Here is a 13425-nt window from a genome sequence, read left to right on the forward strand (position 1 = left end):
TAACTGGTAATTTGTTAATAATGGAAATTTGAGAAGAAATTCCTGAACCGGAATTATACGAGTTAGTTTTGTTTTAAAGTTAATACAGTCAATGCTTCCACCTCCTCTAGTGGTAGTTTCAAGAACTGCAACTTTTGGGCCTTAGGGTTAGCTTCAAATTCGGGAACGTAGGTCGGGACCCACAATACAGTGGTGCTTGAATGACACAATTACGTTTTTTTTTTTAACTTTGGGCATTATGGTGGTATTGGTTTAGTAGAATTTACCTGTGGCTTTAAATGTTATTGTCATGTTCTCCGAGTTCATTTTCCTGACAAGAGTTTAAGAATTTCGACTTTTCACTTGGCCCTTAATGCAACTCAATGCATTCCGTAACCTGTCAGGTCCTCTTGAGCTGCCCAATCAGCTGTTCTCTTTCTTAACAACTATCCAATCACAGACCTTGTATCTAATAAAACTATTCAACATGGAGACGACGGTTGAAAAGCTAGAAGCTATGGTAAGTACAGCGAAAGATGTCTTTTTCTCGGTAGAATGTGTGTTTTAAAATGCACGATGCTTAGATTTTTATATTGGGAATCGTACTGTGACACGGATTTTATCAATGAAAACCACAACAAAGGCTTTTTGTTTATGTTAGCAAAGAATTTAAACTCTTTAGTACAAATCTGACTGCAGGCCTCCTCCGAGTCCTCCTACAAGTTCCAGCACGGCTGTGTCGTTAGATGCTTACTTTTCGTGTTATTGTTTAAATAAACAATCACAATCACGTGATCAGTAATTAATACACATTTGTTACTGCTTGTTATGCGAATTTATGCCTCAGCGAAAAGACATTTTAGGAAACAAGAATGCAGTCAGCAGGGCCGGTCAAAGCTTATGCTGGGACCAGGGGGCCACATTTACTTAACCAACAATTATACAGACTTTAAAATCGAAATGACTTGCAAAAGGGCTATTAGCCCTTAGTAGGCAATTTTGTCTTAGTTTTGTTACTGAATGATTAGTTTTACCAATTTTTCTTTTGAAACAGTTTGTGGCGATGCTTGGTTTACTCTTTTTATTTTCCTTTTTTCATAGAACAGCCCCAAAGTTTTTTAAACAGATCGTTTTTCACCATCCTACACAAATAACCTGAAACTGTAAAAAAATATTTCAAGTAGTACATTTTTGTCTTTTTTTACTGTAAAAATTAAGAATAAAGCATTTTTACGTTGTATATCAAAGATCTAAACTGTAAAAAACAAATTATAAATGTATAAATCTCAAAAATAAAGAAAAGGTTGGGTCAAAACAGTGAAAAATGCATTTTTTTAAAAACGCTACGTAACAATTTAAAATGTTCCAAGGATTTATTATTCCAAATAGTATCACAATTATGTGCCATAACTTTTATGTTTGTTTTTAATCCAAAAATTTATAAGATAAAAGGCTTTTTGAAAATTTCATGTTAAATTTTGGATGAATTGGATCATTCCGAAATCTTTGTGAACCACCTTTGTGATTCGCACACGCACTGGTGCATGCAGGGGACTGAAGGAATTTATTTTTTGTGGTTCTTATTTCTCCTAGGTTTTTATCTTATCTTTATTTCATTGAAGGTTTTCTTTTAGGTTTACTTTGTGTGTGTGTTCCAGCCATTTCAATTAAAAGGGACTTCCTGATAATTGCATATGTAAAGAGGTTTTGATGCTACAGCTGCAGACTCATCCCCCTCCAGGAGAAAACAGTCTTTGATCTTCTAAGACCATCTGGAAGCCTTAACTGTAGATCTGACATGGACCAGAATTAAATTGTCTCCAGGATTCAATTTAAATCATGGGAAACCCTGGAGGTGCTAACTCGCATGAGAAGGACAAAGGGTTGGGACTGACTGCCTGCGGAGAGGGATCCGGGCGGCTGTGCTGGACCCCCATGGGGACACCGTTGGTGGTCGGACAGTGGTCCGTCTTTGAAATAACCCCCCTGGACGTTTGAAGCAGGAAGCCAGGACCAAATGCTGTAATTCCAAATATGGACTAACGGAGGTAGGCAGGCTCCCTGCCAGCCAATCCGAGCGTCCAGAGGAGGAGTCTGGACACCATGCTGTGCTACGAAGGAGGAGGCTGAAACCGAGATGTTAAAACAGCTGGACGGAGGAACTTTCCTTTGTTCCCAACAGGCTGACACGTTAAGACGTTTGTAATTTGGCGCTGTGCAAGCTCTGAAACTTTGGGAATCCGGATATCTGTTATATTTTGTTTTACTCTGTTTTTAGAAATATTGTTAGGGAAATAAATGTGTTAATCTTTAATCCGGCCGAGTTCCGTGGTTTCTCCTTCTCGACTTTATTGAACATGCAACAAGGAAAGTAATCTCAAAGCGACAGATTATATTTTCCAACAGGACTAATGGGTTAAAATGCAGCGATTGCTTTTAAAAGGGATCCTTTACCTTGTCTCTTCTAAAACAATTCTGCAAGTTCTACGTGCAATGAAGAACAGTTTTTAACAGTCATTTGGTGGTTTATACCTTCAGGCACCCTGTAAATGCAAGAACAAAACCCTTTGTTTGATAAATACCTTTGTTAAGACTTGTACAAAAAATATGCCACCAGAGTATCTGATGAAGATCTAGGTCGAGGAGATGGGAGAGTATGGTTTATTCCCCATCATGGAGTTCGTCACCCCAAAAAGAATAAACTAAGAGTTGTTACAAATACCCTTGTAGGAGTTCTGACAAGATCCAGGAGGGTGATGGCAAACATAGATTTCATGTTCTCTCAAGTGAAGGTACCTGAAGAAGATTCAGATCTGTTGCGATTTCTGTGGTGGCCGGAAGGCGACCTGATTTTAGAACCAGCAGACTACAAAATGCATATGCATCTGTTCGGAGCAACTTCCTCCCCAAGTTGTGCTTCATTTGCGCTGAGAAAGACAGCTGAAGATGGAAGAGACCGGGCTACACCTGAGGCAGTGAAACGATCCTGAACAACTTTTATGTTGATGACTGCCTGAGCTCAGTGTCATTCGAAGAGCTGGCCATCAAACTACTGTCAAAGGACTTGAGAGCATTGTGCATCAGTGGAGGATTTAACTTGAGCAAGTGGACAGGCAACTCCAGAGCACTCATAATGTCAATCCCAGAAGAAGAAAGGGCTTCAGGAATTAAAGATCTCGATCTAGACAATCAGTTACCAACAGAAAGGGCGCTGGGCGTAACAGTGGTGCACAGAATCTGACATGTATAAGTTCAGGATCGAGGTACAGCAGAAACCATGTACTAGAAGACGTATCCTGTCAGTTTTAAGTTTAGCTTATGATCCTTTGGAATTCTTGGCACCTTTTATCCTAACTACCAAGATTATTCTAAGAGAGCTCTGCAAAGAAAAAAGGTCCTAGGATGAGGAATTGTCAGAAGAACAAGCAAAAAATTGGAAAAGGTGGTTGGCTGGATTGCAGAAGGTGTCATCTTTTTGCATCAAAAGGTGGATCAAACCCACAGGCTTTGGTGTGATCAAGACAGCACAGTTACACCACTTTTCAGCCAGCAATAACGGCTATGGTACCGTATCCTACCTGCTGCTGACAGATAAAAATGATCAGAAGTTTGCTTCATTCATGATAGGAAGGTCAAGACTGGCACCGCTCAAGTTGGTTACCATTCCCAGAATGCACTTAACAGCAGCCGTAGTAGCTGTAAAAATTGACAAGATGCTGCAAAATGAATTGCAGTTAGAGCTGACTGAATCCACCTTCTAGACAGACAGTATCAAGTATATAGAAAACAATGCTGCACGATCATCAAAGAGGCTACAAACCTTTCCCAATGGAAGTACGTGAATACGGCAGACAACCCTGCTCATCCAGCTTCCAGAGGTTTAAGCGCAGAAGGCCTTCTTCAGAGCAAAAACTGGATTCAGGGACCTTGCTTCCTGTTGAAACCAAATGGCGAATGGCCAGGACGCCCAGATCAGTTGATTTCTGACACAGAAGATCCAGAGGTCAAAAGATCAGCCCAAGTGTCAGTTATACAAGCTGATGAGAAACTGGATGTAGTGACCCAGTTTGTGACCCACTTCTGAAGTTGGTACCAGCTCAAGAAGTCAGTTGCATGGCCAATGCGCTTTAAGGAGACGTTGCTAAACTTGAGACAAAAAAGGAAGGAGCTTCAAAAATCGCTCCATGTTCATGAAGCTGGGACATCTAAAACAGAATCATGTCTCCAACAGAGGATGCTTGAGTACAAGCAAAGCTACAAAAAAACGAGCGCTTACAACAGAAAACTTTGCCGAGGCAGAGTTGGAGTTAATTCGTCTAAGTTAATTCGTCTAAGATAGTCATATCTTCAAGTTGGATCCCTATTTGAAAGATGGCCCAATAAGAGTGGCTGGTCGGTTGAGTCGAGCTGCAATGTCACTGGATACTAAACATCCAGCTATCCTGCATAAGGATGATTGGATTTCCAAGCTCATACTTCATCACATACACGAAGAGACAGGACACTCAGGAAGAAATTACATTCTCGCGAGACTGAGATAGAAATTTTGGATACCCAAAGCCTGCTCAGCAATACAGAAACTAATTTCTGAGTGCGTCATATGCAGAAGACATGCTATAAGGCAGATGAACAAAAAATGGCTGACTTGCCGGAAGATCGGGTATTGCCTGACAAGCCCCCCATTCACAAATACTGGCGTAGACTTCTTTGGACCATTTGAGGTCAGCAGAGGTCATTGCAGAGTGTAAAGGTATAGTGTGCTTTTTACATGCTTAACCAGCAGAGCAGTCCATGTAGAGGTAGCATACTCACTCGACACCAGTTCATACATCAATGCATTACGCCGCTTTCTAAGCATAAGAGGTCAAGTCTCTGTCCTCCGCTCAGACAATGGCACTAATTTCATTGGCGCAGAGAGAGAAATAAGAGAAGCAATACAAGACCTGAACCAGTCAAAGATCCAAGGATCTATGCTGAAACAAGGAGTACAGTGGATATTTAATACCCTTGCTGCATCCCATCAGTGAGGTGTTTGGGAACGCCAAATACGGTCAGTCAGGAAGGTTTTGAATTCCCTGTTAAAACAGCAGATTATGGATAATGAAGGACTGCAGACACTTTTATGTGAAGTAGAAAGCATCATCAACAGCAGACCCATAACGACAACCTCTAATGACTCCAATGATCTGGAAGCTTTGACACCGAGTCATCTGACAATGAGAATGCAACCAAATATCCCCCCAGGCATCTTCTCTAAGGATGACATCTATGCACGCCGACAATGGAAACCGATTCAGTACATGGCAGATTTGTTCTGGCGCAGATGGACACAGGAAAGGCAAAAATGGAGCCTATCAAGAAGAAGCTACAGCGTGGGAGATGTTGTCCTCATTGTAGACTCCTCCGCACCACAGAATTCCTGGTTGATAGGAAAAATAGTCAAGACCATGCCTGACTCAAAAGGGGCAGTTCGGAGCGTCACCGTCCAGACAAAGACGGGCACGTCGGAGTGACCCATCACCAAGATATGTCTCTTGGAGGAGGCATTACAAGGGTTTATGGACTGAACGAGTAGAGGACATTTATGTTGTGACTTATGCAAATGCCTATAAAGTTTGGTAAATTTGAGTTATTGTAGACAGTATAATGGCTCTTTGTGTTTGTTGTAATAATAGAAAAGTTTTCAGACTTATCAATCAGGGACAGGTTATGTTAGAGACATTTAAACATCCAGCAGTTTTATTGGCTGAAGATGTATGACGTAGTTAAGTGTTTTGTTTTGGGTTTTGTTAGCGAAGCTAGAGAGCGCGCTAGTTTTTGACCGTACTTTAAAGTTCTTATGTTTAAATGTTTTTGTTTTTACATTTTTGTAACAATCTTTTTTGTGAAGTAAAAATCTGAAAACGAAGAACTTGGATTGAGGAAGATCATTCAAGAAGGACGCGTCAACTACTGTACAAGCTCTGACTCTACATCAGAAATTAGACGAATCCTCACTTACACCCTTTAAGGAAAACCTTATCACTCCTAGTTTGAGCACACTTAAGATATGCACAGACGTTGAGTGTCATTTGCACGGGAAAAACCCAGTAATAAAATATTTGTGTTTATAAATAGTATTGAGTCTTTTTCAGGAATCTATTCTGATTCCCACAGTGAAGTCCACAAATGGGATGAGAAGCTGCTGATGATCAAAAAGACTATATATATAGATATATCTATATATATACACACACATACACACTGTGTGTATATATACTGTGTATATATACAGCGTTTGAAATAAGCGGTTATCCTGTTGTCTGAGACAACCAGATTTCACGGAGGACAACCAATGAACCTGATGGTTGTCCGTGTGACAACCTGGTCTTTTATTCAACATTTTGGTATTTTTCGACTATTTTTCAAAGTTTTTGAGAAACCGACATCCGACTTTTTAAAGATAAAACTGAGTGTACACAAACGATGTCACGTGACTTCCGAACAAACAGAGTACGCCCGAAGACATCGCAAAATGACAACAATGAACCTGCATGTCTTCTTTAAAAGATCAGAGTTATTAGTCTTTACTGCTACTGCAGCGCACAATGTAAACATGGTATCATTTACACGTGTTTATTTGGGTGGCCGTGGTGCAGCGGTAGGGGGCTCAACCCATGATCGTAATATTGCAGGTTCGATTCCCGCCTGGCACGCCCATGAGTCGAAGTGTCCTTGGGCAAGACACTGAACCCCACCTTGCCTCTGGTGGTAGGCGGGCGCCTGTATTTGGCAGCGGAGCCGCCACCAGTGTGTGAATGTGTGTGTGACTGGGTGAATGGGTCTGTGACTGTAAAGCACTTTGTCCTTGTAGGAAAAAATATATATATATATATGTGTATATATATATATATATATATGTGTGTGTGTGTGTGTGTATATATATATATATATATATATATATATATAGTAACCAGAATGCAGTTATGATGTCTTTTTGTATCAGACTAAGTCACTGAGCTTTGAAGCCCGAGCTGTTGGCAGGTGCTCTGACTTCATTGCACTACTGTATCAGACATCTAGTAGTGCAATAGTATTGTCAAAGCATTTGAAAACTGCAAAGAGCGGCCACAACGACTTCTGTTGATCATAGATCATAGAATTCTAAACATAAAGGAAATGCAGAACACCATAGGTGATATTTTGCTGTTTTTCCAGAGAAGTTTGTGCGATGCAGGCAAATTTATCATAAATTAGACTGTGTTTCATTTGGACAGCTGCTGTAGACCAGTTATTTCTTACTATTTTACCACTGAATCCAGGCTAATGTCTCATTCCAGTTGCATCTTAACTTGGTCACCTTCAGAACATTTTGAAGTTTGCTGCTGAATGTTTTCACAGTTCCAGAAGTCAGAGGCAGACTTGGATTACCTTGAAAGGAGGCTAAAGCTGGACTTCATCAACAGCACTGCCGAGAATGGAAGTTCTGCTGAGGTTAGGGAGACCCACCATCACCATACCACTGTCATTTCCTTCAAGCCGTATAAAGCTGCGTTCACACCAAACAAGATTTGTGCATCAGGGGCGGCAAATTTCAATGTTAAGTCAATGGATAGATGTGATCAGAGGCAGACGCAGCGATCTGGCAACAGCACGTAGTTCAAATATCTAAACTAAATAAACTTGACCTCAACATCAACTGTGTCTTCAATGCATTGACTGTACATAAGATATATAGTCAATGCTTCCATGGAGCGATGAGGCTGAAAACTTTGGACAGTGGCTCCTCCAACACGTGTCTGCTGTGTTGATTTTATGAAAAAGTTTGACGCACGTCAAAATAAAGATGGCAGACAGGAAGTTGGCGTGCAAATAGCGTTTGGTGTGAATGTAGCGTGAGATCACCTATTTTATGCCACCTTAATGTGTCTACATTTTTAAGGCAAGAGCATTTTTTCCCCACAAAAAGTTGGAAAAGAGAAAATGTTTGCCTCAATTACTTGGGTTATTTGTAGGGATATCAATTGATGTGTGTAGGGCAAGGATACGATCTGGAAGTAATAGAAATGGACGGCACTGCAGTCTGATTCAGCCAAATGTTCTTTTTAGGTCCATTCTTTTCTTTTTTATAATGCCACCACAATTTTCTCCCGAAAATGGGTTCTAAACATTTATCGTCATCTATCCATCAAATACCATCCCCCATTTGTTTCCAATATAGGTCTCAAAGACTAAGACAACATTTAACAACAACACATTTTTGAGGCTGATGTTAGAAAATATTTTTAACAAGATTTAAACCGGAACTTTTTGTTTTCATTTTGAAAATGTTATTTTCTTTTACAGGCTATTACTGTTCCTTAAACCAATATATATAAAACAAAAAAAATGCTATTGACACAACATATCCGTGCACAATATTTTAATAAAGTTTAGGCAGCTGTAAGAATGTCTGTGGATGTGAGGCTGAAAACCCTCTGGTGCGTTTACTGTCCCTCTGACAAATTCAGCACTGAATGAAAGTTGTTTTTGGATACTTCAATTCTCTCAAGGATTTAGACAGTTTAAAAAAATCTGTACAAAGCAATCTTCTGTAAATAAACAGCAACTTGGTGCTAAATGGTCTTATTTTGGCCCCTTGGTGGCTGTCTGTACTTTGTAGGAGAACCCAGCAGTGATGCTGGAAAACCTGAAGGCTGTCAAGGCCAAATACTCGCTGCTGTGCTCTGAGGTGAAGGACATCGCCAACGCTCAGAAAGAGTCGATGGAAGGCATCAGGACCAGCCTCAGCGGCATCATGGAAGTGATCAAACACTGCCAGGAGACGTCTGACGCAGAGGTACCAACACTGCAAACGGCTCTCTGACACGATCTCGGCAATCATCCCTTTAATGAGCATCAGTGTGTTTGTGTCTACATGCTTAAATAGCACTTTTCTGTACATTTAGATCAGGCACATGTGGGCTTGAAGTTACAAGAATGTATTTGGAAGTATTGGAAAAGGTTAAATCCGTTACATTTTTGTCAAGAAGGGCTTTTAGTATTTGGTAATGTAACCTGGGATTTTAGAAAATCTTTCTGACAAAAACTTAACATCTTCTCTGCTCCGTGTTGTTTTCTTTCTTCCTTCCTACAGGTCGTGTCGCTGACAGAGTTGGAGCAGGAGGCAGCAGCGCTGCTGGGTGCTGCTGCCAACAGCCCCAAGACAGAAGTAAGACTCCTTCAGTCATTTTTGACCAATTCAGCCTTTGTCCTGATCTGTAGTGAGCATCAAGTCATGAAGCGCTGAGATCCTAACTGAACTGTTACTGTAGGTGAGCAGGTTAGTTATAAAACAGAAATGTTGATGTTTGGTTAACGTTAACTTTAGAACTGTTAGATGTCATTAAAGCTTGTAGAGAAATGCTTAAAAAATTCAAAATGAATCCTTTCTATCTTACTTATCTTACTATGTCCGTTTTTTTCAACTTTCCTCTGCTTGAGCTCCATACGTTCTAAGGCTTGAAAGGATAATGTTATAATCTTGAATAGTTTTCTCTGAATGTGACACAAATTTATGGAAACAAATGTGCTTCTGTTAAATTGAAGTTTTTCCACGAAAAGGTTAGAAAGAAGCCAGCTGGTTTTATTTATTTATTCATTTTATAAATCCCACATTAAGGCTCCCCATCCTGTCACATGAAAATACTTGTGATCCTAAAAGTCCTTTTGAAACGAAAACGCGGACACAACCTGCTGACTGACTGAAAGTCACCTGCTCTGCAGATTTGTGTTCCTTTTTTCTTAATAGAATAATTAAGGGCTAAACAGGAAAAGCTAAATAATTAACTCCTGTGTTTGGAGTTTATGTGAAAAATGCATTTGAAAGTGCAAACGTGATTCATTTCAAAACAGTATTTAATGAAATTATATATGGGTAAATGGTTATATATGATTTCTGGTTAAATGTGAACTAAAATTCAAAGTTTACTTTGTCTAAATGTAAAAACTGGAAGAGTCATTCGACTCAGTTAGAAAGAAAGAAAGACTTTTACAGTCAGAATTTCACTATTTCCTCCTTGTTAAAAACATTTATGATGATGGTGGAAAAGAAGTTTCGTGCTGCTGTAGACTCAGGAAACCTCTCATCTGCTTTTTTTTTTAAACCATTTGAAAGATTTCAGAAGATAACAGTCAGAAATCTGCTCAGCGAAGTCAAACATATTTTTGGGGTGATTTATGAGAAACACCCCTGCAGTTGGGTTGTTCACATTATTTTGTATTGTTTTCTTGCAGGTATCTCCCTCTGAAGCAGCCCAGGGGCAGCAACCACAATGTGAGTATTTTAGTTTAAGAAAAAACAAAAAAGGGTTTGCTTGAATTTGTGGATGTTTGACCATTTCTGTATTTCATGATCCACCACCTCTTACTAACCCAGTTACACTTTAAGGGTTAAAACATTAAGAAGAGGTTTAAGGTTGCCAGGTTGGAGTAACTAATAAGCAGCATCTATTGGATATAGAGGAAAAAAGACGGCTTGACCCACATCATGGAGCAATCTAAACATTCCCTAGCTGCTTACCTTTTAATTAAGACTCCATTTGACAGAATTTGATGGTCAAATAAGAAAGATTTGATCACGTTAAAAAAAATCTATTTCTATGCCATTTTTATGAATCAACAGTACAGCTGATGTTCTATGATGATGCATTTTAAGACTAAAATTCTTATTGAAAGCCGAAATTAACAAAGTTGGAAATTAAACTAAAAGCAGACAGATAGGAGTTTCATTTAATGCCAATGTAATATAACAATTAAATTGTTTATTTTTTTTAAAGGTGGAACCAAAATCCTAGCTTCTCTTTTTACCTTAAATTTTAATAACAGATGGAATCAGATTTTTACTGAACTGTTGCTTAAAATGTTGCTTGACGACAGTTTTTAATACACATTTGAATTTTAAACTCGTTTTTTTTCATAGTTTTCTTGTCCTTTGCAGCATCCAAGAGGTGAAGTAGCAGAAATGTTGAATGTTGGATAAGTGAGGTTGAGGTGAACACGTCACTTTAACCCTGAGATGGACATTTATGAGGACGACTGCTGGAAAATGGACCCTTGTCACGGCTTGTTCCCTTTTACAAAAAAGAGGGGAAGGAACGTGGAACTATGGAGACTGCTGACATTTGAAAAGCAGTAGTGATGATCTAAGCTCTGTCATAATTGACTGAACTGTGGTCTTCTGGGAAAAAGGCTGAGACACTGAGGCATGGGACTAACGAAGATGTAATCTATTGTCTGCTATTATTATTTGCACTTGCGGAACCTCCTTTAATGAAAATAAAAAAGTTAAAAAAGTTGTTTTTAGTTTTGTTTTCTAATTGGTTGAAATCAAAATGTCTGTTCCTCTCTTGCAGCTTCCCAGCAGCTTCCTTTCTTGCTTTTTTTCTAAGTTGACGCCTTTTTGTTCATTCTTAAATTACAGAAAAAAGTTCCACTGTAAACTCACGAGCCCCTTTATCAGAAAGTTATTTTCTGAATTCGTGTTAATATATTTATGAATTGAGAAGTACAGCAACGTCCAAAACATGATGATTTAAATATTAAAAACTTAGACATGTCATTTTAACTGCTGTTATCATTTTCATCATATTCAAGAGTTGTTTTAAACGAAAAAACAAAAGTGTTTTATTTAAAACTTATACTCCCGTCTTTTGTTCATTCTGGTTCTGATTATCTTTAAAGGATTTGGATTAACCAGCAAACCGGTTTCTTGATGCTTCTTTGCAGTCTGCTCTAACATTCACAATGCTTTTGGTTTAAGACGTACCTCAGGAGATGACATTTCTAATCCTGAATATCTCCCAAACACTGCATACTATTGGTATCTACAAGACCAACTGGGGCTTTTTAGTGAAACCAGATGTGAAAGGGTGGGGCTCTGGGAATTGTAGTTTTAGTGGATTTAGAAAAGATTTTTGACAAGACCCTTTTTTTTTTGTTCTCAGGAAGTAAGGATGGTATTAAACTAAATTCCTACTAAAAGCTAACTCCCAAGACCTAAAGCTGACTTTTTCTATTTTTATTTTTTTAGAATAAACACAAATGTGGTAGCAGTTCACATACTTCCGCAAGAATGTAGAGGTGTGTGGATCTTTTTATGTAGATGTTACATCACAAATGGTCATACGTTTGATCTAATCCAGTCTGATTATGACTCACTTTCCAGATAAACATAAAAAAAGGCACAATGTCTGCTTCTTAGACACGATGCTGTGACTGAACACTTCCTGTAACAAACTTTAAGCTATACATTGGTTTGTTTCTGTACAAGTGCACTTAAAGAAGACCTTTAAAAATAGCAAATACTGGCAAATTTGGACAGCCATTGTTTTATATCTATATTTTCTTTGTACTTGTTTTAAAGATTTTTTTAAATGTACAGAAGACCTCATTGCCACCTAAACTGTTTTATTGGAAAACATTTCCAGATAGAAACAAATGTGCCTTCATTTTTAGAAGGTGTTTTAATGGTGTTCTGATTTTTTGTTTTCTTTAGAAAATAAGTACTGTACATCTTTAAAGTGTACAATATATAATTGTATATATACACATACAAACACCTAGGTACACTGATATTTATTTAACATTGGCCACAATTGGTGTGAAAATCAGACATGTATTTGAATGTGATGCCAATAAAGGATAGAGCACAAAAACATGTTTAAATATCCAACTTTTTTCAGGGATACAATATACGTACATGAATTAGATTGGATTGATAAGATAAGATAAGATAGGACTTTATTGATCCCCGGGGGGAAATTGGGTTGTCACAGCAGCCAAAAACAAGAAAAATATAGCAGTTGGAAAAGTACGAAAAACAAAGTAGCAATGGGTAAGAATAAAAATAATACAAGGTGGAAGTAAAAGTACAGGTCATAAATAACGGATTAAATAAGGCAATAAATAGCAGCAGCGGTTTTCAACAGTCCTAGACCGTGTTGTTGAACAGTCTGACTGCTGTTGGGATGAAGGACCTCCGGTAACGCTCCTTTTTGCACTGGGGGTGCAGCAGTCTCAGGCTGAATGAGCTGCTCATAGTCCTCATCGTCGCATACAGGGGATGGGAGGGGTTGTTCCGGATGCTGGACAGCTTGGTCAGCATCCTCCTCTCACCTACAGAGTCCACTGAGTCCAGGGGACAGCCCAGGACTCTCTTCACCAGCTTGTCCAGCTTCTTTTTGTCCCTTTCATTGATTCCTCCACACCAGCAGCCCAAAGCATTGAAAGTTGCTGATGCAACGACAGTCTCATAGAAGGTCTTGAGCAGTGGCCTGCACACACCAAAGGACCTCAGTCTCCTCAGGAGGTGGAGGCAACTCTGGCCCTTCTTGTGCAGGACCTTTGTGTTGTCTGACCAGTCCAGTTTAGTTTGGGTAATTTATGCCACTGCAGGATCTTCAGGAAAAGTCTCTAATATTTTGGATT

General features: G+C 39.1%; 1 protein-coding gene and 1 non-coding gene across 3 annotated transcripts; both read left to right on the top strand.

Annotated features, from left to right (window-relative positions):
- The first annotated feature begins 343 nt into the window (after positions 1-343).
- On the top strand, positions 344-11294 carry ska2 (spindle and kinetochore associated complex subunit 2). Of its 2 annotated transcripts, none has more exons than XM_078930473.1 (6): positions 344-499; positions 7360-7452; positions 8621-8797; positions 9095-9169; positions 10234-10273; positions 10919-11100. In XM_078930473.1, exons 1-6 carry the CDS (start codon positions 353-355, stop codon positions 10948-10950), a joined length of 564 nt encoding a protein of 187 aa, XP_078786599.1. In that variant the 5' UTR covers positions 344-352; the 3' UTR covers positions 10951-11100. The 2 variants fall into 2 exon arrangements, with proteins under 2 accessions (XP_078786599.1, XP_004076434.2); XM_004076386.5 differs by having other exon boundaries at positions 345-499; positions 10937-11294.
- Positions 6986-7084, top strand: mir301a (microRNA mir-301a). Its single transcript, NR_107162.1, has one exon. It is a non-coding gene; the product is annotated as a microRNA mir-301a (primary transcript).
- Positions 11295-13425: the final 2131 nt, after the last annotated feature.

Source organism: Oryzias latipes, chromosome 14 (genome assembly GCF_053564925.1).
Source record: "Oryzias latipes strain Hd-rR chromosome 14, Olatipes_Hd-rR_3.1".
Lineage (NCBI taxonomy): Eukaryota > Metazoa > Chordata > Actinopteri > Beloniformes > Adrianichthyidae > Oryzias > Oryzias latipes.